General features: G+C 45.0%; 1 protein-coding gene and 1 non-coding gene across 5 annotated transcripts in view; one reads left to right on the plus strand and one right to left on the minus strand.

The window, feature by feature from the left end:
• The window catches only part of Tmem212 (transmembrane protein 212), a 30,722-nt gene extending 20,201 nt beyond the window's left edge, over nt 1–10,521 (plus strand). For 2 of the 4 annotated variants that reach the window (XM_085682315.2, XM_085682316.2), the window contains 2 exons: nt 4,423–4,562; nt 10,247–10,521. In XM_085682315.2, coding sequence (XP_085538441.2) covers nt 4,423–4,562; nt 10,247–10,295 — 189 coding nt within the window. In that variant the 3' untranslated portion in view covers nt 10,296–10,521. Of the gene's footprint in view, nt 1–892; nt 3,661–4,422; nt 4,563–10,246 lie in introns of those variants that run through there. The other 2 variants (XM_048452637.3, XM_085682317.2) reach the window with 2 other exon arrangements.
• LOC125412149 (small nucleolar RNA SNORA81) lies at nt 8,457–8,618 on the minus strand. The gene has a single exon (XR_007235499.3). It is a non-coding gene; the product is annotated as a small nucleolar RNA SNORA81 (small nucleolar RNA).
• Nucleotides 10,522–25,604: the final 15,083 nt, after the last annotated feature.

Below are 25,604 nucleotides of genomic sequence, written 5' to 3' on the forward strand. Positions count from 1 at the left end.
CAAACCGGTGTGCACACACAAACACACAAGCCCTCTCACTTGCATGTACATATAATATACTCATATCACAAGATGGAATCTTGATTTAAAAACCCAAAGGCTTCTCTAGAACTGTGAAAAAAATTCAAAGCACCACAGTTCCCCCTACAGAGATTCCTGGGTGATTATGATGGTGCTAAAACAGAAAAGGGAATCCAGTTCTAGTCAGAAGGTGGGTTTCCTCCTTCAGGGGAGTTAAAGAAAGCCTGGATAGCTGTCCCAGGATGCTTGAGTTCATGCCTCGTAGTCAAGGAGGAAGAAACCAAAAACAATTAGGCTGAGAAAGGGAGCTTGGACTGAGGAGTGACTCCCCAGACACTGGCCTGAGGGTGTGGGTGGGACCGGGTGGGACCCTGGGCCGCAGGACTGTGCTCTGCTCTGCGCTGGGCTGTCTTCTGGAGAGGCTCTGGACAGGCTGACTCCAGAGAACTTTCCAGATCTCTCCCAGGACTTTGCAATGACAATTTCCTTCCTTCGGATACTTTATTCAGACACAGTTAGTGTCCTGAGTCTCAGAGGGAAGCACTGCCTGAAAGCAAGTAGAGGAGGCGACGTTTGTTTCATTTTGTTTTCAGGAACGTGTGGCTCTTTCCCGTTTGAATACACAGACGTGTCCTTGGGTTCCATCACGATGCTGAGTTACTGCATCAGCCTACGACACAGCACATATGAGAGCATTTCTCATGTGAGAACATGCCTGTTCACAGCTCCTGGGTCACTCTAACCACAGTCTTCGCTTTTAACTTTTTTTACATCAAGCACTTCAGAGAAAAAGTTTTCTTTTTTTTTAAAAAAAATATTTATTTATTTATTTATTATGTATACAATATTCTGTCTGTGTGTATGTCTGCAGGCCAGAAGAGGGCACAAGTTCTCATTACAGATGGTTGTGAGCCACCATGTGGCTGCTGGGAATTGAACTCAGGACCTTTGGAAGAGCAGGCCATGCTCTTAACCAGTGAGTCAATTCTCCAGCCCGAGAAAAAGTTTTCTTGACCCAATATTCAGTCTCTCATATCAAACTATAAGAACTTTTGGGTTGGCTGTTTGGGAAAACAACTTCGCACTATATTGTTGAATAGTCTCCAGTTTATTTGCAAGAAGACAAGGAAGAAGAAGAGGAAGAGGAAGGAAGAAGAGGAGGAGAGTTCTTTTAAAATATTTTCCCAAAATAATCAAGAGAGAGAGGAGAAAACATTCAGCATGGCAGTCTTTGGCCACCATGCACCAAGCAAGAAATTAGTATTTAGAATATAGAAAAAAAATGAAAAACTTAAACACCCAAAAAATTATGCAATCAATAAATGGGCCAGTGAAATGAATTGACAGTCTCCAAAAGAAGAAATACACATAGGCAATAAATATTTGAAAAGGTACACAGTGTCTTTAGCCATCGACGAAACATGAACTTAAGCTGTTTCTGAACTCCCATCTCACCCCACTCAGAACGGCTATCTTTAAAATCCAACAGTAACAGCACTGGGGAGGATGCGGGGTGAAGAGGAACCTTGTGCTGCTGGGGGATACAAGGTCGTGCAGCCACTGTGGAACTCAGGGGGGAGCCTTCTCCAGATCTAAACCTAGAACCCTAAATGGCCCAGCTGCACCGCTCCTGGGCATAAACCTGAGGGTGTGAAATCAACACAGAGACAGCTGCACGTGCCTACTGCTGCAGTGGTCACACCCGGCAGGTGATGGGATCAGCCTAGATCTCCAGCAATAGCAATAGGGGAACCGATGAAGAAATACAGTGCATGAACACAATGGAATTTTATTCAACTATAAGGAAAACTGAAGTCGTGGCCTTTGCAAGAAGGAATTTAGTTGATTATCATCATGCTGGGCGAAGCAAGCCAGATTCACAAAGAGATATTCTATATGTTTTATTTCATGTGTAGAAGCTAGATTTAAATCCAAAGAGATATTCTGTATGTTTTCTTTCATGTGTAGAAGCTAGATCTAAATCAAAATGTATGTGCATATATATGCATTATATATTATAATATATATAATGTTTTTCTTAGCCATGTGATGCATGCTTGCAATCCCAATAAGCAGGCATCTGGTGTAGGAGGATCATGAATTTGAGTCAGTCTGCTCTATAATAGCAAAATGTTGTCTTTAAAAAAAGCTAAAAATAAAGGCAAGAGAGAGGGCTCCAAAGTCAAGAGTAGTTCCAGCTCGTCCAGAGGACCTGACCTGGACTCTCACCACCCTTACCAGGCAGTTCATACTGTCTGTAACTTCAGTTCCACAAGAGACAGACAGGACATGCGTGTGTGTGTGTGTGTGTGTGTGTGTGTGTGTGTGTGTGTGCGTGTAAATCTTTAAAAAAAAAACCCTCTAAAATAAATGCCCAGTACTACCCCCCTGAAATGCCCACAATATGAAATGAACGAAAAATCAGGTATTCCTTTCCTCTCTTATACCGTAGGGTAGCCTCATGCCACCAGTGGAAAAAGAAGCTGTGGCACCAGGGCTGGGCTATAGTCAGAGCCATTTTGACAAGGGCATTTACCTTAGAAGCATTAACCTTACGAAGATGGTCTTCCTCGTAAATATCCACATTCATAAACTCAAGCATTACTTAGATATTCAACCTTCATACCCGCTTCCCATCGTCCGCTCACCGCAAATTACAATAAAGAGGGAGACAGCTAGACTGTGTCCTTGCGTTCTAGTGACTGACGGAGAAAAATGGAGCAGGAGACTTGGAAGCAGTGTCTGGCGTCCGAAGTGACTTGTAGCAGCAGGGAAGAAGTCACCCATCTTAGAGACTGCATTATGCAGGATTCTCTAGAGCAACAAACCCAACAGACTCTACGCGTCATGTTAAGACAGCTTTAGAAGGTCAGTTACCGAACAGCCCGATCCCGCAATGGCCGTCCAAGGCTAGACAGCTAGAGCAAGCAGTAGCTGATGATTCTGAGCAGTTAGAAGCCCCAGAAGCAACGAGACCAATGACCCAGCTCCAGGATGAGCCTGAAGGTCCTGCGGTTCCGTGGAAAGACAGCGGTCAAAGTCATGTTGGAAGGCTGAAAAGTCTGGAGTCTGACAGCAGCACAATTAGGGCGCCTGCTCAGTAGGGCGGAGCATGCGCACAGGCTTCTCTTCATCCATTGCTTTGTTCCATCTGTGTCCCCACCCTGGACGGCACTACCCACCTCCAGGGCAGGTTTTTCCCTTGGATTCACTGACCCACGTGCCAATTCTTTTCGGAAACACCCTCGTGGCCATGCGCAGAAGTATGATTTGCAAATTCTCTAGGCGACCTTTAACCCAGTCAGGTGGACATCCAAGATTCAGCACCAGAGACTATTCAGACGTGGAGCCTAGAGGACTCAGCTACAGTTACCATGGAGACAGGAGATGCACACAGACGTAGAAGGATCATGAGAGGTGAAACTGAGCGATCGACTTTAATGTGAGTCGTAATGTTAACAGGTAAACAGTTCCAAGTTTCTCAGCACCAAGCAAAAGTCATTGTGAGGACTGAAGAGAAAGCGGAGGCCAGCAAGCCCAGCCAGAGAGTCCTGGAATACTCCAGACTTAAGTTGTTTACATAGTCCATACAAACAGTGCCTTGCCCTTGAGCTCATAATAAATCTAGTGTTCAATGCCGTGGGCTGTAAGAGTCTTAATTGAACTCAGTATTACAAGATGATTTATGCATGTGTTTCTTTTCCTGTTGCTATGACAAAATGCCTTACCAAAGCAGCTTGAGGGAGAGTAGGTTTGGGCTCCCAGCTTGAGGGGCTGATGGGGAAGTCACAGCATCAGCCTGAGGTGACGAGCCACATTGCACCTGTAGTCAGGCAGCAGTGACATTTGAATGTCTGTGCCTCTCCCTCTCTCCTTTTTACCCGGCATAGGGCCCTTGCCCATGAAGTGATGCTGCCCACATTTAGGGTGGATCTCCCCTCCTCAGTTAAGTCTCTCTACACACGCGCTCACAGATATGCCCAGAGGTCTGTCTGCTAGGTGACTCTAGATCCTGCCATATTGACAGTCTTAACCATCACAGTTACCGATTTTCCCTTCCTCTCATGATAAAGAGCTTACGTAAGGACTCAAAGGTGGCCAGGTTCTGCTACAGCACCACCCTTCCATGCCCTTGCATCTGTCCATGGTTCCCCCTTTTCTCCACAACCTCTTCCCAGTCTCCCCTCCTAAGATCACCTCTTAGATGGTGGCCTCCTTACCAGCCCTAGGTTTTTTGGCCTCACCCCTCCAATTCTATAACTGAGTGTCCTCTCCTGTTCTAATGAGTCATACAATTGTCTGCCTCCTGGACACCTCCCTGAGGGGCCAACTGATCCTCAGGATGTTGCTGGACTGGGAGATTTCCTCTCAGGCTCCCATTCCTCTTCCTCTCCTCCTCAGTTCCCAGCACTCGTGACACTGTGCGCAGCTGGAGACCTGACATTCTGCAGGCGCCTTACACCTCAGGTCAGATACCAAATCCTGACAATGCCGTCGAAAGAGTCGCCATTGTTTCCCCGCAGCACCGACTGCTACCTCAGGTTCTGCACGCCTCCTTCTGTCGCCCTAGGACACATCCTGTGTGTCCATTCTAGAACCTGGATTCTAGAATGATCTCTGTCAAGTTCAAATCTGCCTTTATCACTCCCTGGTTTTATATCTGTGGTGATGTGAATGAGATTGCCCCCTCCCCAGGCTCGTATATTTAAATACGTGGTCACAAGGGAGTGGCAGTATGTGAAAGAATTAGGAGGGGCGGCCTTGATGAAGGATGTGTATCACTGAGGGGTGGGCTTTGAGATTTCAAAAAAGCCATTCTAAGCCCAGAGTCTCCTCCTTCCTGCTGCTTGCAGGTTCAGACATAGAACTCTCAGCTCCTTCACCAGCACCATGTCTGCCGGGCCTGCTGCCTTGCTTGCTGCCGTGGTGACAATGGACTAAATATCTGAAACTGTAAGCAAGCCCCAATTAAATGCTTTCTTTTAGAAGAGTTGCCTAAGTCATGGTGTCCCCTCACAGCAGAAAAAAAAAAAAAAACTGACTAAGGCAGTATCCCTCTATGCCACCCCTTCATCCTTGGCCTACCATCCAAACCTCAGTCCGAACACAGCCTGGTACGTGCAACTCTTCCCTGAGTCTGTGAGTTCCTTGGAGGCAGGGACTGTCTCTGTTACCCTCTCTACAAGTTTTTGTTTTTTAAAATTCTTTTGTAATTTCCTTCATGAATACAATGTATTTATATCATATACACCTGATACTTGCCTTCTAACCTCCTCCCAGAACTCCTTCCAATTTCATTTTTCCTCCTTCTCACGGAGTCTAGTTAGTACTGGCTGTATGCACGTGGATACCCTGGAGCTTGGGTAAGCAACTACAGGCAATGACCTTGAAGAAAACTGACTCTCTCTTGCAATAGCAGTCAAGTACCAGTAGCTCCTTGGGTTGGGGTGGAGGCTTGTGGACACATCTATTCCATGCAGGAATGTTGGCAGGCTAGATCTTGTGTTGGTCTTGTTCAGGCCAGCACGGCTGCTGTCATATCCAGGGACACTGTTTGGCAGTGGTCCTTTGACTTTTGCCTCTTACTGTCCCTTGACCCCCACTTGCCCAATGTTCCCTGAACTTGAGTGGAAAGGGATATGACATAGTTATCCTGTTTAGGGCCAGAGTTGTTTTTCCTTTCAGCCATTATTGAACCGAGCAGGTTCATCACCCCTGTGTTAACTCTGCATTCCATGTAGATGTCCAATGGTGTGGCTTTAACATTTTGTTTTTAATGTTTTGCATCCTGGTAGGCTTCAAGGTTTGATGGAAGAGGCCAAGGCATTTCAACTCTGATTTATTTCTGATTTCTCACTCCCAGGATATTATCTAGTTTAAAAATTACTTAAAAAAAAATAAATCCCACTGTTAGGGATTGTTAAGTCTCCTCTATTGATTTTTTTCATCTGGGCCTTAGTTCTCAAAATATTATTGACATCCCATTCATTTTACAAATAATATAGCTGTTCTTCACTTGACATGGGTTCCAAATTCTCTTGTTCAATTGATTGCAGACCAAAAATCTGGGGGAAGGATCATCGTTTTATATTGGGGACTTGAGGAGCACAGATATTTTGTATCCAAGGGCAGCCTTAGAAACAATCCTCTGGGGTACCAAGAGATGGCTGCATGGTAAAAACTTCAAGTTGGGAGCTGCAGAAATGACTCAGTGATGAGACCATTGGCTACTCTTTCAGAGGTTCCAGGTCATAGCCAGCACTGACGTGGCAGCTCACAACTCTTTGTTCCCCCAGTTTCAGGGGCTTCAATGCCCTTGCCTGGCCTCTATGAGCACTCTGTACACATGGTGCACAGACAAACCTGCAGGCAAAACAACCGTGCACATAAAATGAAATATTAAAAAACTTTTCAAATTGTATGTATCAGTATATGCTGCTATCCCAGCATTTGAGAGGCTGAGACAACCCAAACTGAGTTCGAGGCCAGCCTGAGGCATATAGCAAAGTTTTGTCTAAAGGAGGAGACAGGAGAAGGAAGTCGGGAAGGAAGGAAGAAAGAAAGAAGGAAGGAAGGGAAGGGAAGGAGGGAGGGAAGGAGGGAGGAAGAAAGTCAAAAAAGTAAAATATCAACAACAGAACAAGTTCAAGAAAATGCCCAAGCAAAATGGCCAGATTTAATGGCCAGAATTTCTTTCTTGGAAATCTTCTCTTGAAGTCTTCATAAATGGCAACACAACAGCACAAATGGTTCTTTCTAGTCATGTCTTGGTAGCTGGTTTTTGGAGATTATTTTAATGTATGCATGTGTGTGTTTCTCTGTGCTGATGTGCACATGAAGTCCAGAGGACAGCACCGGGTGTCGTTCTCAGGAATGTCAGCCATCTCCTGTAAGACGAGCTCTCTCCTGGCCTGGAGCTGGCCCACCAGGGCAGAATGGCTGCTCAGTGAGCGCACTGTTAGGGAGAAAAATGTAACCCGAAGATTTGGGAAAGATAATCTTGAGGCATAGTGCCAAATGGCCATCATTTTTATGCTTTTTTTTAAACTTGGATTTTGGCATCAGTGTTTCTTTTCATCTCTCTTTTTCCAAAGAGTATTGTTATATCAACTGCGTCAAGGAAATAATTAAAATGGGCAGTAGTTTAAACAGTTGTGGCACACAGAAATATTCCGAGATGAAACACATCTCAGAAGGCGGCAAACAATTCGTTCTCTGTGTGCATGTTTCTATGTGTGCTTTCTTGTGTGTATATGTTCGCATGTGTACACATGTGTGGGAATGTATATAGAGCCCAAAGGGCAATTCTTTCTGTGTGTGTGTGTGTGTGTTTCTGTATGTGCCTTCATGTGTGTACGTGTGTGCATGTATATACAGCCCAAAGGACGACCTCGGGCATCATCCTCAGGTAGTTTAAGCACTGTTTTTTAAGACACGGTCCTCACTTCGCCAAGAGGTCCAGTCTGGCTACCTAGTAGCCATTGGCCTCTACCTGTCTCTGCCTTCCCTGCTCTGTGGTGACAAGTGCCACCATATGCATCTTTTTGCTTTCATGTACAGTTTAGAGGTGGGACTCAGGTCCTCACGCTTGCAAGAAAGCATTTTAACAACTGAGCTATCTCCAAACAATTCTATTGGGTGGATAAGACAGTCTTGTTCTGAAGCCCAGAAATAAGGTTTTTACTCAGAATATGGTCCAGGGCACCCTCAAACATGCGGTCTTCTGGCTTCTACCTCCTCAATACTGGGTTCGCAGGCTCGTTGCAGCATAACCCTGCCAAAGCACACAATTGTGCTGTCGGTGTTTAGGTGGAATTAAACTAGATTTTTGAACAATGTAATGATGTAATGACTTCTTTGTAGAAGACGTCGGAAAAGGTTGTCTCAGTCCGTGGGTGTGTGCGAGGTCCTTCAACTCATGCAGACATCAGACTGGAGGGCAGTGTGGAGCCTGCTATCCTGGCTGTTGTTTTCCTGTGATGGGGAGACTCATAGGAACCACGTGGGGCTGCCACTGGACCAATCACAGTGTGCTCCATTTTCTGAGCACCTGCTATGTTCCAGGCATTATTTTCTAGACCAAGGGTTGACAAACTACAACCCAGGGGCTAAAGAAGACCAACTGCCTTTTGGGGAGCTATAAACTAAAGCTAAAAATAGTTCTATTTATTATTATTATTATAGATTATGTTAGAGAAAATCAACTCTCAAATCTAATTTCTGGGCCTGAGAGAAGGCTTGGTAGGTGAAGGTTGCTGTCAGGTCTACTGACCTGAGTTCAATTCCCAAGACCCACATAATAGAAGAGAGTCAACTCCCAGAAGTTTTCCTTTGATATATACACATAGTGGCATGTGTGTCTCTGCCTCCATATGCACACTAAATAAATGTAAATAAATTAATTTAATTTTCAACCTTCCTTTAAAATTTTAAAAATACATTTCACCAAATATTAAGACACTGGACATTAAGAAAGAGGTTCACCACACCCAGTGTTTAGGGTCCAATGCAGCTACTTTTCTTCTGTGTACTCTATTACAAAATCCAAGACACAATCCCACTTCTTGAAATTTTAGCACGCTGCTTAACAACAAAGTTACTTGTATTCTTTTAATGTTTGGAGGGAAAAAAAATCAAAATTTCATGACACTTAAAAGTTCCATCATACACAGATCTTCATGTCCATAGAGAAAGTCCTATCAGAAAACAGCCACCCCTGTCTGAGGCCACTCTCACCTGTAGCGGCTGAGTGTCACTGACAGAGACCATGCGACCAGTGAAACCTAAAATACGCATCATCTAACTCCTTGCAGAAAAATGACCCAGTCCCTCTTTTAAGCACTTGACATGTGCTGGACACACCAAAAATACAGCTCACCTCCAAGCAGGAGAGACAAACGATAAATAGCACACATCATTTAAAAAGTAGAACAGTGTATTCGTCGATGGTTATCAAGACAAACAAAGGGGCCAGAAATGCAAGACAGGAGCATAGGGTCAAAGGAAAGCAGGATGAACATTAAATTCCATTTTTATGCCTTCCCAGCTATAGCGAAAATCTCACTTAAGCCTACAGCAGTCATATTTTAAGTCTTAAAACAATTTTCATGCTACAGGGAATTTGCTATGGCCATGCAATTAAGAAACATCTCCAGGAAGGAAGATAAGGGAAAGTGGGTTGGGTTTCTACCCAAGGAAAGTGATTGTCTGCAGAGTTGTGCTAGCGTTATTAAGGGTGAACAGAGAAGCCAACGCTCCATGGCAGTGTGTGTGTGTGTGTGTGTGTGTGTGTGTGTGTGTGTGAATGTCTACATATGAGTGTGTGTGCATGTGTGTGTGTGTGCATGGTGTGTGTGTACTGGCACGCATGGGATAGAACCGATCACGTCAAGTGTCTCATTTCTCACGGAACTAGAAGTTGGCTGTCTTAGGCTAGGCTAACAGGCAGGTAAGGCCTAGGGTCCATTTATCTTCACCCCACAATGCAAGGGTTACAGGCACCTGTAGCCTTCCCTGGCTTTTTACCTAGCCCTTCTTTGGCACTTTTGCCCTCAGACAGATTGGGGTTTAATCATCTCCTCTCACCCTTCCCATCTGGGTGTCTGGGCAGCTTTCAGCAACTCAGAATCAAATCACGTGAGTCTACTTTCCCCTTTGGAAAGGAGGGACAGTCCCATCTTCAGCCACTGAGGAATGACATCATATCTGATGTGAGACCAAGGAGGCCCTCAGGGTCCTGGAGAAGTACTTAAATACTCGCTTTCTTCCCTCCCTTCTCACCAAATCCAAGTTCTTGGCTCCCAACTAAAGATTTCCGAGAGTTCCCTTTCATCTCCTGTTGGGTTTTGAAAAGTCCCAAGCCAATGCAGACAACACGAATGGCCAGTGACCAGAAGAAATACTCCGTGCCAAGATCCCCACTTGTGCACACGGCCGGCCCCTGCCCGCCGCGGTAATGGCCTGCCAGTGCTGTGTTCCTGCCAGAGTCTTGATTGCACGTGTGTTTCTTTTTTATACCTTGCTGACACTCCTCGCACCACTCCCAGCAATGCGGCTCTCTCTGATGATGCCTTTTAAATCCTAAGTGGTTCTATGGCGCTGTGATCTGAGTCATCCTCCAGGGGTTTCTGGGACATAACAATGACTTAATTAAATGTCAGAAGCAAATTGTATTTTCTTTGGTAAACTGTACAAATAAATACTTCTCTTTTTCTTCTCTTTCTAGGGTCAAAAGAATGAACAGTAAATGTGGAGTTGTGTTCCCCTTAAACTGACCTTAATTTCTGGTCATTATTTTGAAATATTTACAAAGTAATTGTGTTCTTTAAACTTTCCCTCTATGTTCTTCTGAAATAAAATAGAAACAACTGTATACTTTGGTCCTCCCATTAACATTTTAAAATGTACATGTTATGGTGTTGAAATGGAAATATTATTGTTGCCATAGACATATGAGATATAACTTTATAGCCAATACATGATTTGTTTTCATTTTCATTATTCCACGAGTGGAGTCTCATTTGATGGCAATCCCATATCACATAAATTAAGGGTCATTTCTCTCAATTTTTCTTCTTTACCACCACCAACGTGACTCTAAATCTTCAAAACACAAAACGTGGAATTGAGGCCTGCAGGGGAACCTCATCCCCCAACCCCCACCAACAGCTGCTCTCCCATTCTTGCTTTTAGCACTAAGAACAACCCACTTACGAACTAAGAATGAGCCTCAGTTTCGTCCGTCACTTCACTTACAGCATGTGTGAGGTCTGGGTTTGATCCCTAGCACTCCATAAAACTGGGTATGACTGTGACCTCTGTAATCCAGCACTTGGGAGACAAGGCAGGAATTTAAGGCCATCTCTGTCACATAGTGAGTTGGAGGTTAGCCTGAGCTACATGAGACCCTGTGTGAAAAATACTGTCAGCAGATCTACAAGGTGGCTCAGCCAGTAAAGACACGTACTGCCATACCAGCCAGCCTGAGATCAACCCCTGAGACCCGCACGAAAGGAGAGAACCAGCTCTCACATACGGTCTGTGGTCTTCCCATAGCTACTGTTTAAACTCCCATTATCATGCACATAAATAATTTTTAAATTACAATTTAAAAAAACCCCAACCATACAAACAAAATACATTTTGTAGATTCAAAGAACCTTAGATACATGTTAGACCAATTTCTCATTAAATGCTCCAAGATCTGTATGGCCCCTTACAGTCTTTGCCAAGAAGGCATGGCACGCAGTTACTGCTTGACTATAAGACACTCATTCTCAGTTGAATCGGAAAGGTGTTTCTTAGCTTCTGTGTGCTTGCTCTTGGTTTGTGGCTCACCTCAACCCATTGCTGGATTGAGATCAGTGACCCAGCTCCGTATCTTGTACAGCCCTGGGAACTTGCAGGAACTGGGAAGAGTCAGACCCCAGCCATCGGCTCCAGGAAGCCCTCCTGTGACGATTCTGTCACGCAGAACAGTCTGGAACACACAGGAGCTCTGTAAACGGAAATTGACAGAGCTTAAGAAAAGACACCTGCATGGGAAAGCTTCCTCCTTCTGCACTTTAGGACAGACTTTGAACTTCCTCATCGTCCAGTGGGGATAATGAGAGCAGCTAATTCATAGTCTTGCTGAGAGAAATCAATGAGATTCCAGCAGGAAAGAGCACAGCAGAAAGCCCAATCCACCTGGGATTCTCTAAACACCCAGTGTTGGTGATATCAATCGCTCAGGGATCAATCCCGCTGATCTGATTTTTATTCCCAGAATGCACTTAATGGAGAAGGAGAGGACTCCAGAAAATTGTCTTGTGACCTCCAGACATGTGTTGTGTGACACATGCATGCCTATACACCACACACACACATGCACAGGCACACACACACACAAACACACACACACACACACAAAGTTATAAGGGTTTGAACTTCATTCAACACTTTTAGTAGATGTCTTCAAACATCAGCCAGGAAGGATTCCACTTATTTGAAAACAGAAAGTTCAGAGTAAACATTTTAGACATAACATTTTAGACACAAGACATAAACACCTTCATCTCACAGATGCAGTATCTGCGATTGGGAGAGGCTTCATGACTTGTTCAAGGGCATAGAGCTGAAATATTGCTATCTAGTGATCCAGAACACGCCTCCCAGGTCCCAAATCTTCAACTCACTGTTATCTGCCTCGTTAAGATAAGATTTCTAGCCCTGGGTCTGGCAACTGCACACGTAGGGACTTCATACTTGCCTAATGTCTGCATTAAACAGTTGAGTGCCCGCCGAAGCCCTGGAGACCCTGCTTATTCATGTACATATATCCTGCTTTCTTATTTATGCCCCACTCTGTGCTGAAATAATTTAAGATGGCCCTTGGGCATTTTATCAACAAGCTAGATCTCTGGCTGCTACCACACCCTTCTAAGATCTGAACAGTTCAGTAGTTGCTTTCTAGAATTGTGGGAAGAAAATCTGAGGAAAATGTGCACAATTTGGAAACCCGGAAATCTATCCAGTCTTTGTGGTATCATGTGTACAGTGCGATAGCATATGTCTTAGGTTAACCAAAACCCTACCCTAGCCATAACGCTAAGAACTACACTGGGTATCAACAGGTTAGAGCTTGCCATTCTGGTCACGAAGAAAAGAGCAGGCATTTTACTGTGCCCTTGCCTGGGAGAAATGAAAGGGTTAATTCTCCCCCCTGTGTGCCAAAACCATCTAGTTTACAGACTGGAACGAATATATATATACGGCACCTTTGTTTTAAAGTGTGGTTGTTGAGATTCCTGAGCTAGTGACAGGAGCCCTGGGCAGGAAAACGGGCTGGGTTACTTACTTTGAATGTGGACTCATGGACTGTGGGAAGGAAACTATTTAAAATGGGGCTTAGGGAAAGGGGGGTAAAATCCCCTTTCCCCAGCTGAGATTCTTCCAGGATGTCGTCATGCAATCTCCAAGACCTCCGCGGAACAGTAGACGATGCTCATTGGCTGTATGCAAATGATCTGAGAGCACTGGTTTCCTGGCGGAGAAAACTTAGACCTGAGAGGGACGCAGTCGGCCTGGCTCTCTGCAGTCCTGCGAAAACAGAGTCGTTCTTGACAGGGCAATTTCAGCCTTTGACATTCCAGGAAATTATTCCAGAACATCACTTAGGCTGGGGTTTCACCCGTCCTGCGACATGGAGACATAAGGGCAGTGCGTAAGATTTAAGTGTTCGCCCAGACTTTAATACAAAGCCCAGACCAAAAAAAAAAAAAAAAAAAAAAAAAAAAAAAAAAAAAAAAAAACATGCGCGGAGGCCGAATTTCACTGTACATTATCACTAGTAATTAAACCCAGTATAGGGGAAGAAAGGTCTGCTGGCCAGGAAACTGCAGGCACAATCTGAAGTCTATTTCCTCTCCGTTTTAAAGATGGGGGGGGGTGTTCTTGCCGTGTCCCAGATGTGACACCCAGATAAGGTGTTTGGGTCGTTAATGGAACTGCAGAAGTTAGCCGCATCCTGGAGGCACAGGGGCCTTGCTGAGGTTTGCTGGCCTGTACATTTCAATGTGTTTCATTTTGTCCAAGCAGGACAGCTGAGAAAGGTCAGGAGACTCGGGTTAAAAGCCCGGAAATGGACCAGGGCCCCACACGATGACATCATTTTCTTGCAATGCGGTGAAGCAATGACAATTCCATGAAGCGGGGAAATAAATGACTAGGGAGGCCTGGCCACAGTGAGTCCCAGAATCGGCAGAGGCAAGGCCTGCTTAGCTCAGCTCTTACCCTTTATTAATATTCTTGGAGAGAGATCGCAGTAGAGAGGGTTAAGAGAGATTGGGAGAAAATGTGTGTGCGTACGTGCGTGCGTGCGTGCGTGCGTGCGTGCGTGTGTGTGTGTGTGTGTGTGTGTAGACGTAAGAGAGCACAGTGTGGGAGAGTGAGGGGAAGAGAACAGGAGAGGAGAGTGACCTAGACCCTGGCCCACTACTATTTATTGACAGTCCTGTGGCTGGTACAAGGGGAAGAATTAAGATAAAAACCTGCTTCAGTGTCCACCTGCCAGTCCCGGTGCAGGGAGACATCAGCCCTTTTCTGACTCAAACAACTGTCTCACGAGCAGTAGTGGCGGCCTCTGTGTTGTCCTGACCTTCCTGGAGATGTGCGCATAAAGGCCTAGTAACCCAGCTACAAAGGGGGACAGCAGACAGAGGAAACGGGGCCGTACAAGTCCCTGTACAACTTGCCCGTAGCTCCACAGAAGTGACTTCTCTTCCCGGCTGCCGCTCTGATGAATTCTGGGCGTGCAGAGGGGCAGCTTTGAATCTTGTGTGATCCTCCTGAGACGTGGAACCTTCCTGTGAGTTCCCTGAGCCGTCGTCCTTCTCCTCAGAGGGACTTGTCCTGAACACAGTGTAAAGCGGATGATCAGACTTTCCTTAGTAGCCCCATGATTCTGTGAGCGCCCTCCTTGGGGAGTGTGCTCAGAAGTCCAAGCTGGAGAATTTGCCTGATTTGGGCAACATAAGCCTCCTGAGTGGGCATCCCTAAGCACACAGAGGTCGCTTTTGAGGACTGACAGGAAGATGTCTTTAAGGCGCCAGCACAGGTCCGAGGAGGCGTGTTGGCCTGGCGAGCGAGAGCCCTGGACTAGGTGCCAGCCTGGCCATGTGACCTTGTACAATGTGTACAGTTGTGGTGGCACTACTGGCCTCCCCAGTGGCCGAGTCTGACCTGGATTCCATCCAACTGGGTCCAGCCCTGAATCAAGTCAAGGACTTTAGAGCTCTGGCCAGCACAGAGAGGCTGCATCGGAGGGTCCTGCTGTTCCACTGTCGGCAGAGATTTCTGTCCTGCCCAGTCCCGCAGCCATTCATCCCCAAAAAATACACAGAGGTCTACTATATTAATTATTAACTGGTTGGCCTATTAGCTCAGGCTTCTCATGAGCTCTTTCTTACATCTTAAATTAGCCCGTTACTCTTGTTTATGTTAGCCATGTGGCTTGGTACCTTTATCAATGAGGCATTCTTGTCTTGCTTCCTTCCTCTTCCCAGAAGTCTCCTGTTCTTGTTGCCCCACTTCTACTTCCTGCCTGGTCGCCCCATCTGTCATGTCTGGCTATTGGCCAATCAGAGTTTTATTAAAATACAAGTGACAGGGTACAGACCATTGTTCCATAGCATTCCACCTCTGACCAGGTAGCAGGGTTTGGAGAACTGGGCTTCCACGCTGTACCTCTGCTCACTACTGGGTGGCTGCTTCCTTTAACTGAGTGTCTGTTCCCTTTGTCATACCCCATGTGGGGACGCCTTTAGAGCTTTGCTACTTTGTTCTCCCAGTTTAGATCCTCTTGCAAGTTAGCAGGAGCCACCAAACACTAACTACAGGTAAGATCAGCAGATCACAGCTTCGTGAGACTTCAATAAGTATTTTTTAAAACAACTGACATTAAATCACTTTTACAATGTCACTTCTTAGCCCACTGGATGGGGTAATGTACTACAAGAACGGTACCAATCATGCCAGAACAACCCTGCAGCAGCTGAGTCAGTACCAGGAGGCCCGTCTAATCTGAGTTTACGGGAGTTATTTTACCCAAACTGGGGGAAACCATGCAGAGACATATATGCTCTTGGGGAAATTCACACACATAGCTGAGAGGTGGACCCACACCCAGGAGGGCTCATCCAGGCTTCTCCCTCATTCTCCTGGGGGAGGGCATCTTCCCGAGTCACTATCCCAAGATCTGTTGAACGCTCTAACTGCTGCACAGCCAGGGAGCAGAGCAAATCTAGAGAGACAGATAGAAAGAATTCTACTTCAATGTCCACAATTTCTGAGGTTTTATTTTTCTGCCAAATTGGCATTTTTGTGTTCTCTGAACACTCCCTTTAAGTAATTCTTGGTTCTCTGCAGTTAACCCTACAGGGAAAGGAAATTTGTTTTACACCGGTGTATTTGATCATGGACTCCGAGGCTTGCATTTCTCACCATCTGAATAGCCCTCACGCCTGCCCACACATGTCGAAAGCGCTGTTTAGCTTAAATACACAGATCACACTGACTGCAGACTCCCCTTTCACCTTGCTCTAGGCAAGGAGGAAGATCAAAGCCGCCTGGCTTTTTCCAGGGTGACTCCTGCTTTGTTCTGAACCCGTCACCCATCTCCTGTTTGCAGAAGCTCCTACAAAACCTCCCTGTTTGTCTGTTCTATAGCCCTCTTTCTTATAAACAAGAGCCCATTGCTCATTTGGTGTCCTCGGGACAGGGACTCTCCCACATGGGTAGAGCCTTTACTTTGAGGTGTCTTTCACGGCTATGGAACCAACTCATTCCAACTTTTAAAACTCACAGTGTTAAAGCAGTGAGAAGCAGTGCAGGGTTTGCCAGGTGACGAGAAGACCTGGAAATGACTAGGTTCTGATAAGACTTGAGGCCCAACAATGAAATGCAGCTTTTCTTTGATGAATTCTGCCTTGAAATACTCACATGGCTATCTTTGTTTTTTTTTAAAAGGTGGCCCTGGTCTATTTAGTTATTAATTCCTTTCGTTTTGGAGGAGAATAGAAAGTAAATAATAATAACTGATTTCACTTAGCTCATAAATTATTATTGATAAAAAATATATAGGGTACCAGATTGTGTATTCTTAAAACGGCACAATGATTTGGAAAAACAAATCTCCCAGCCCAGGGACCAGCAAGAGGCTCAGTAGAACAGCACTTTCCGCTAAGCCTAAGGAACCATGTTCCATCCCGGGGACATACCTCTTGGTGGTTTGCTGTCCTCTGACTTCCACACATGTGGCGGTGGCATGTGCACGCATATTCACACGTGCACACACAAATAATTGTAAAAATAACAACAACAAACAACAACACTCCAGTCCACATAACAGATGATATAGAAGATAAACCACAAAGAAGTTTGAGCAAGTTATACACCAAGAAAAGGACTGAAAACCAAACCCTTTCCTCTTGGGATGTGTATGTGTAGGGGAGGTCCTCTCTTTTCTCACACATGAAACAAAGGAGCCAAAATTAACTATCATGTATAGAATCCCGGGACTTAAAATACCTGTGCTAGTGGAAAACATTAAGCCCCCACCAGCTTTGCTTGTCAAATTTCATGAAAAAGATAAGCTCCATGGAATTATGACTTCAGACAGGGAAGTGGATGCTGTCACCGAAGGAGGAAACAACAGGAAGGGAAGCGCAGAGCGCAGAGCGTGGCCACAGATATGCAAGAATGTCTATTTGCCACAGGCAGCTTGGACAGAAGGGAGACCAGGCTGAGAGCAACTCACTCAGGCCAATCAATCAACAAGGATTTAATTTGACTCAGGTTACTTTATTTGTCAAGGGATTCTTACGGGGGCGCCTGAGATAACATGGCCAAGGATTATATGCCCCGCTGAGTGTAGTAGATTGCAAAAATATCCTAGCGACTAGCTCTGTAAAACCAGGGAGGGAAAGGGCCTGGGTAACCAGAGAGGGCTCAGGAAATATTCAAAGAATGCTCTGAGGCTGAGCCTAAACAGTGGGGCCTGGCTGGGGACTGGGAGAAAGGGCAGAACAGCAGACGGAGAATGGGAACCAAAATGGATTTATCCTCTTTAAGTAGACTGCTCAGTCAGCGCTTGGGAGGGGACATTGTGCTTACAAAAAAAGCACTTTGACCGTGAACCAAAGAATAAGTTTCAGATGTTCTCAAAATATAAAGATGCCTTGGTAGTCAGGATTTCCCACCGGACTCTCTTCTCCAGAGAGAACGACAAAGAGATCACAGAGCGCTCTCCGGGCCAGGCGCTCTTACAACACGAAACTGTGAAGTGCACTGCTCTTGCTGCCATGCCTGCCAGGAAGCTGAAACAGACGTGGGACTGAATTCTAGGACTCAAATATCGAACTCTTTCTCTTCTTTATTTCCCTCTTTGTCTTCCATTCCCACCTTTCGTTGGAAGTTATCTCCTTCTTTCATCTTTTTTCAAAGATAGTGGTTGAGTCCCCTGGGTGAGGCACGCGGGAACCTTTGGGAGGGCAGATGGCGTGTGAGCACGGAGCGGCAGGCACGAGGTATGAGCTTTTAGTATTAGCTCTGCCTATGACTCATCGTGTGTTTAGGTCTTGAGGCTTTGTGTTTATTCTTGGGATATAGTTCAGGCATTTTCCAGATGAGGAAGGGCTCTGGGGCATCTAGCTGGCTTTTCCTAATAACTCACCGAGTCGTCTTCATGTCATTTAAGCACGGGTTACTTCTCCGAGGGTCTTTGATTCCCTGGCTGCAGACACTCTGGCACCAGGAAGCCTTAAAGGTCAAGGAGCGAAGACACACACAGAGGTGGGTGAAATCGGGGGACACTCGTTAGCAGCCTCTGAGAGCCTGCGGGGTGAACACTGGTTTCTAAGATAGATGGATGGTGTCATTCACAGTATGAATAACTGTGCTCACTGAGCTGGGGCAGGGACCAGCAGGTGTGTCCTGGAACACGGCTGTTTGCAAGAGAGCTGCTAAACTTTAACCGGTGCGGACTGCCAGTGCTGGGCGTCATGAAGCCCAGGAACAACAGTGTCCCGCGGCCTTAGTTTCCTCACCAGGGGAAGAGAGGGCCTGGACTCACTCATCCCCCGTGGCTCCTTGCAGCGCTAATCACTGTGATTTGTTTAGTTTACTAGTTCTCGTTACAGTCATTTGACTCCACAGGGCGCACAGATGAACAACTTTTGCATTCTCTTCCAGTACAACGTGAAGCAGCACACGGATAGAGTAGACAACGGTGCATAACTGGAAGCAGCGACTGGCAAGATGTGGATCATTAAAGGCTCTAAGTTATGCTAGAGTCCTGCTAGCTGTGTGAGAGGGTCAGCGTTGATTGTCCATGTGACAATGTAGAATCACTTGGAAACAGAGTTTCGGTAAGTGTGTGGCTAGTCTAGGTTGGTCTGTGAGCTTGTCTGTGGGAGATTGTCTCTATTACATTAACTGATATGGAAAGACCAAGCCCACCTTGGTCAGCCTCTCCCTGGGTTTGGGTTCTTAGCTGTCTTAGAATGGAGGAGGTGAAGTGAGTACTGATTACACATGCACTGGTTTCTCTCAGCTCTGGACTGTGGATATGACTAGCCAGTGTAAGCTCTTGCCAGTCTCTGCTTCCCGCTATGATGGATTGGTGATTTAACATGTTTTCTTCCCCTGAACTGCTTTTTGTTGGAATATTTAATCACAGTGGCAGAAATGAATCTCAGGCAACATCCTTAGCCACTTCCATGAAAGCATAGCCAAATACTTGACAAACCGTGTTTGCTCAAGGTTGTCTTTGCTTGTTGGTTTTAGATTCAGCTGTGAGAAGTCATACAGGGAAGGATCCTGTGTACCCTGTACCAAAGACTCCTCAGTGATACCATAGTGCAAAACTATAGCACAAATTCAGAATCAAGATGAAAACCATGTCTGTCGTTGCTGGGATGCCTCCTGTTGCCCTTCTGTGGCCTCACACATTCACTCTCCAGCCTCAATCCCTAGAAATTCCTGGAGACCACTTATCCATTCCCAATTTTTATAACTTTGCCACTTCATAAACTTTATATAACAACACAGATCATAAGTGTCTGAAATAAACTTTTATAATCTCAGCCTCATTTCTGTTTATTTATTTACTTATTTTGAGACAGACTCATTCAGCTCAGACTGACCCCAAACTTACTGTGTAACTGCGAATGACCTTGAACCTCTGAACTTCCTTCCTCTACTTCCTGAGTGCTGGATTACAGGTGTGGAAGCCAGATCTGGGTTCTGCAGTGTAGGAATCCAGTCTAGAGCTTTTCACATGGTATACAAGCATTCAACCAGTGGAGCTATAGGCCCCTGACATCAAATATACACCTTCTGAAGGGAGTGTCCATTGCAAAGTAATTAAACAGAATGGGGAAATAGTCTCAAAATGAAACACCAAGATTAGTGAATCCGGGCAGTGAAAGGGAGCGCTGACTTCCAAGACCAGATCAAAAATCCCCAATTCCTTTGGGATGTTCCCCTGTGAGAAGCCATGTCACAGGCCAGACAACTGGAGGCAAACAGCTGGAGAGACCATCACAAGGGTCAGACGATAGACAGGCACTCCGGCTGACAGATGAATTCGTCTGTGGCTCGGCCTGTGAGTGGAGCTGTCTGCTGGTTGTGCACCTCTGAGTGACATCCATTACAGACCCAAGAAGCCAAAGAGTCACACAGCTGAGACCTGTGTGAGTATTTGATCCACTGAATCTGGTTGTATGATAAAAGCAATTGCACTTTTAGGCCAACCAATTTGGTGTAATAGTTACTTAGCCACAGCAGCCTGGACATAGCTAAATGCTAGACAGAGCAGCCAAAACCCTGCTGCAAGTGCTGAGGAAACACTTAGATTCACTTAGTGAATCCACAGAGATCCACTCATCTCTCAATGTCATCACTGGAAGCCACAGAGAGATCCAAGACTCAACTCTCGGACCCCCCCGCCTCCCAAGCCTCTACCCTTTCCCATCTACTGAGTGACACAAAACTCAGAAAGCATCTGCAGAGCCGCATCTGTAACCCCAGTGCTTAGGAGGCCGAAGCAGGGAGGTCATGGGTGTGAGGTCAGTATGTATGCTGCATTTCCACCTCAAAGAAAACCAGAAAAGAGGAAGAGGAGATGAGAGGCAGGATGAGAAAGGGGATGGGAAAGAGAATGGGAAGGAGGAGGAGGAGAAAAATAAATAAAAGAAAGGACCTTTCTATGCAGGGTCCAAACACTAGCTCTTTGACATGCTACACTTTTATTTCTACTGAATAAAAGCTGAATTAGCCGAAAGCATTGACATATAAACAAAAAGTAAACTGGGTGGCCTACATGTGTGGAGCTTACAAACGCTGCACATAATTGGGCTATTTGAATGCAACTAGCTTCCAATTAGAGGAAGCAACGTGCTCAAGTGCATAAAACAAGGAGGATTCTGGAGTCTCAGGGGTTGAAGGCTGTCTGTGCCCAGCACACTGAAAGGTCTTTCCTGCTACAAGAACAAAACGTGGCCTCTATTAATATCAAGCTGGCCGCCTCTGAACACTTGCTTCCTGGTGATTTATGGTGGCCAGGCCGCTTCCTGCTCCTTTTGAACTGTCACATTTCAACCTAGGAGGAATTCTAAGCAATTCCACAATCCTTGGCCCCGGGGCAACTTCAGGGGAATCTTTTAGAGAGAGTTTGGGTATTTACAACTCACAAATTGATCTTGCTTGATAGCTCACAAAGGAGAAACGGGGGCTTGTTGTTCTGTCTGATGCCAACTGGGGCTTGATCCAAACACAAGTACAAAAGTCTAGGGCAGGCAGCGTGTGTGGGAACAGGTCCTCCCTGACCTCCCAATTACTGTACGAAGATGGAAATGTTTTCCCTTAAAAAGATCAAAGATATTATCCTTTGGTCAACGACAATGACATTTTGCTTCTAAAATAATTCCATTTGAGGGAAAAAACTAAATAATCCAAGTCACATGCTGCCCGTAATTGTATCTCAAAGAAAACAGGGTAAGCGTATCAAAGCTGCTGTTCACTCGGTTGCGACATTTTTGCTACTCGCACAACTTAATTAAGGGGAGGCCGCACTCAACTCTGTTCTGAACATTGTTTACATCCACACATGCCCTGGTGGCTTCAGGAAATAGCTATCGAGGCTTGACAGTCCCACCTGTGAGGCGGACGGTTGTCAGTATCAGCTGGAGATGATGCTGTTAAAACAGAAGAACAGGCGGTGCTGAGTGTGTCGCTCAGGAGGCGGAGGGCTTGCTTGGCATTCACAAGGTCAGCCTTAGTTTTCCATTGCTGTGAAAAGGCACCAGGACCTGGTGGCTCTTGAGAGAAACATTTAACTGGACCCGGCCTACAGTTCAGACATTAGTCTGTTTATTGTCACAGTAGGGAGCATGGCAGTATACAGGCAGACATGCTCCTAGAGAAGGAGCCGTGAGTTCTGGATTGGCAGGCAGCAGAAAGAGAGAATGAGACACTGGTCCTGACTTGAGCTTCTGAAACTTCAAAGCCCACCTCCTGTGACACACTTTTGCCAGCAAGACCACATCTACACCAACCAGGACACATGTCCTAACCCTCTCAAATAATTCCACTCCCTGTGAGCCTATGGGGGCCATTTTCATTCAAACCACCACAGGGCCCCAGATTCAATCCTTAGCACTGCATACATTATATGTATGCATATAGTAATAGAGTAAATTACAGTGCATACCTGTAATCCCAGCACGAGGGAGGCAGAGGCCGGAGGATTAGGAATTCAAAGTCATCCTTAACTACTAACTTGGGTTAAATGAGGCCCTGTCTCAAAATAATTTAATCATAGATTGCTAATTCAAACTCGTTTTGGTAAGAAGGGAAACTAACCAATTTCCATAATGAAGAGTCCAAACTGAGGTCTTACAAGTTTTGAACATGGCAAGGAGCAAAGGTACTTGGAAACTCGGCTCCTATCCCTTCTTCATTCCACTAGACACTGACCCCACCCCCACCCCGACTCTCCATAATCTCCCTGGCCTCTAGCCCCACTTCTGAACTAAAATGGCTTTTCCAAAGATCACCTGTTACCTTAGCAGCCAATCCAAAGATGCTGTTTAAGTTCTTGCCTGTGCAATGAAGCACCGTGGAGGATGCTGCTCCCTGGATTGCTCCCCATGGCCTGCTCAGCCTGGTCCGTTACAGCATCCAGGACCATCAGTTCTGGAGGGGCACCACCCACAGTAGGCTGGACACTTACGGGCCAATCTAATGAGAACATTTTCTCAATTGTGTTCCTTCTTCAAAAACAAACCTAGCTTATGTCTAGTTGACAAAAAAAAAAAAACCAACACATACCTAAATATTGATATTCTTCAAAATTCATCTTGAGTCTCCTTTATTGGTCTCTCATTGGATGATCTCCTGCCCCCATGGGATGCATGAATCAAACTCAGGTTCTCAGTCTCGGCCACAGTCACCTTTACTCATTGAGCCACCCCATGAGCCCTGACTTCTCACTTTGTCTGAACCTTCTCACTGAAAATACATGGGCAATATGCACTCAAATGCTCCTTGTTTCAGGATATTGGATCACACTGTATAAAGTCATGTCTCTGTTTCACTTCACCTGCCTGAGGCACCGTCTGATTGGTTTAATAAAGAGCTGAACGGCCAATAGCTAGGCAGAAGAGAATAGGTGGGGCTTCCAGGGGGTAGGGAGAGGAACTCAGGGGAAGAAGACTCTGAGAGGCAGGAGATTCTCCAGTCAGATGTGAAGGAATACCGTTATTCAGTACTGAGGAGAGGTAACAAATCATGTGGTAGAATGTAGATTAATATAAAGAGGTTAATTTAACTCTAAATCCAAGCTGGGAACAAGCCTAAGCTAAGACCAAGCTTTGATAGATAATAAAAAGTCTCTGTCATTGCTCAGGAACAGACAGTCCAAAGAATGATCTGCTACATTTGGTGTCCAACATGGAGGCAGGTAAATCCAAGCATACGGCCTAAGAACTTGAGCCTACCAACTGCAGCCTCTCAGACAGTTCTGGACCTTGCAGCACACAGAGGTGTGGTTCCTTTAAGAGGCCTTGCTCTTAAAGCACTTGGTGCACTGTTCAGTGAAGGAAACACTTGCCCCAGTGTGGACTCAGTCACTTTCCAGAGCTGTGGTGTGTAATGTGCTTCCTGGCTGGTGCCCATGGACATGAGGTTCGTCTCTCATAGATCTGAGGTGGGCAGAGCATTCAGCCACAAAAGGGGCATGTAGACACTCAGAGGTATCCTGGACTTAAGACTTGGCTCACAAGGTTTGAGACTGGCTACAGGCATGCAGAAATCCAGGTCCTGACTGAGAAAACCACGGAACAGGCAAACATGCTTAACACTGTACTTAGATGCTGAAGAAAGGAAAGAAAATGGGTATAGACAGCCAAAAAAAAAAGTTTTAAAAGACTAAGATAAAATCTTTAAAGAGAGAGTAAAGTAATTTAAAAAGTATAAGACACATGAAGATAAAAATATTATAACACAGAATGTTTAGACCCTATTTAGTGCTTTATTAACTTTGATTTTTTAAATGTTAATTAGCAAAAAGCAACAAATACTGAGAGGAAAAAACTGTTGAATTAAGTCAGCCTGTAAATTTTAAGAATATCAACTTCAGAGTGGAAGTCAGGAAATATGTTATGTTAGAGGAGAGATTATGCCTTGTTTCCACAGGAGACAAAAAGCTGTGGATTTCTTCAAAATTAATAAAGATCAGATTTGACTGGGGTAGACCTCCTGAAAAATCTTGACTGCAGTAATGAAGAAACCAAGAAGAGCTACAAGACAGGTGACTTATATGTGCTGATCCCTCTACATGGAAACACCTCTGAGATGCTACAATGTCCTCATGACTTATTACATGCCACCCCTTCATACGGCAAAGATGGAGATTTATATTGCAGTTTGGTTATGAAGTCCAAACTGAATTATAAAGTTGAAAAGTGTCTTTTGTCTGCTCAAACACAGAACAGAGACTCATCTTTAGCTGATTTGTGCACACCACACATTTCATACTTGTGTTAATGCAGATATGTAAGCTACCTTTAAAAGTTTTTAAAACTAAAGGACCGGACATTAATGAAGACAAGTAGCCCAGGTGATCCAGCCTCTTAGAATGCCTTTGCTGCAGTTTTCTCAAAATTCTGCGTCCAAAACAACTTCAAAGCTGCTAGCTGAGATGGTCCAGTCTGATATACCAGTCTAGCCAGGACTTCAGTTGAGCCCTGAACTTTCCCACTACACAGAGACTGGACAACAAATGATACAGCTAGCTCCACCAGTACTATTATCCCAATTTTCTCAGGACTTCCTAAAGATGCTGTCACCCCAAACAACAAGATGTAACTTTAAGAACACAATGCCCACATTCCCGAGAGGTGGGGTGGGTGACTTTTGGTTGTTTGGTGGGTTATAGATGTTTGTTATTGTTTAGCAGGGTTATTGCTCGTGATCAGTGAGAAAACTAAACAAAGAGGTTAGATTAGGGATTTCTTTCTTTCTTTTTCTCTCCTCTATCCTTCTTTTTCTCCTATCTAGAGAAAAAAGTGGGGTATATAGGAATGATATGGTAAAAGGGTAGATAAATGAATCTACTTTTAAACTAAAATGCAACTATTAGTCTCAAATATTTTACATTGGTGCAGATTTTTATATATTGATATGAATTTAAGGTTATTTCTGTTATGACATACTGCATATATGAGTCTGCTCTTGTTTAAGGTATTGTGCCTATGCAATTCATGTAAAAATGTAAAGTTCCAGTCTTTGAAAGCTACTATTGCAAACTGTTCAGGATAATTAAGAAATGCAGGTTAATAGTCATCTATGACAAACAAACTTGTAGCCATGTTTGGTATGTTTTCAAGGTTAAACAGAGATATATTTTAAATAGATAGCTGGTCTTCAAATGTGTCAGATATCTACATAATATGAAACTTAAAATGTTTAAATATTGTAATGCTTTTTATGACAGTGAGATACATCTGCTCCTGGCCGCTCCAATCTACTTCGGAGAAGATGAT

Source organism: Myodes glareolus, chromosome 20 (assembly GCF_982192425.1).
Source record: "Myodes glareolus chromosome 20, mMyoGla1.1, whole genome shotgun sequence".
NCBI classification, from domain to species: Eukaryota; Metazoa; Chordata; class Mammalia; order Rodentia; family Cricetidae; genus Myodes; species Myodes glareolus.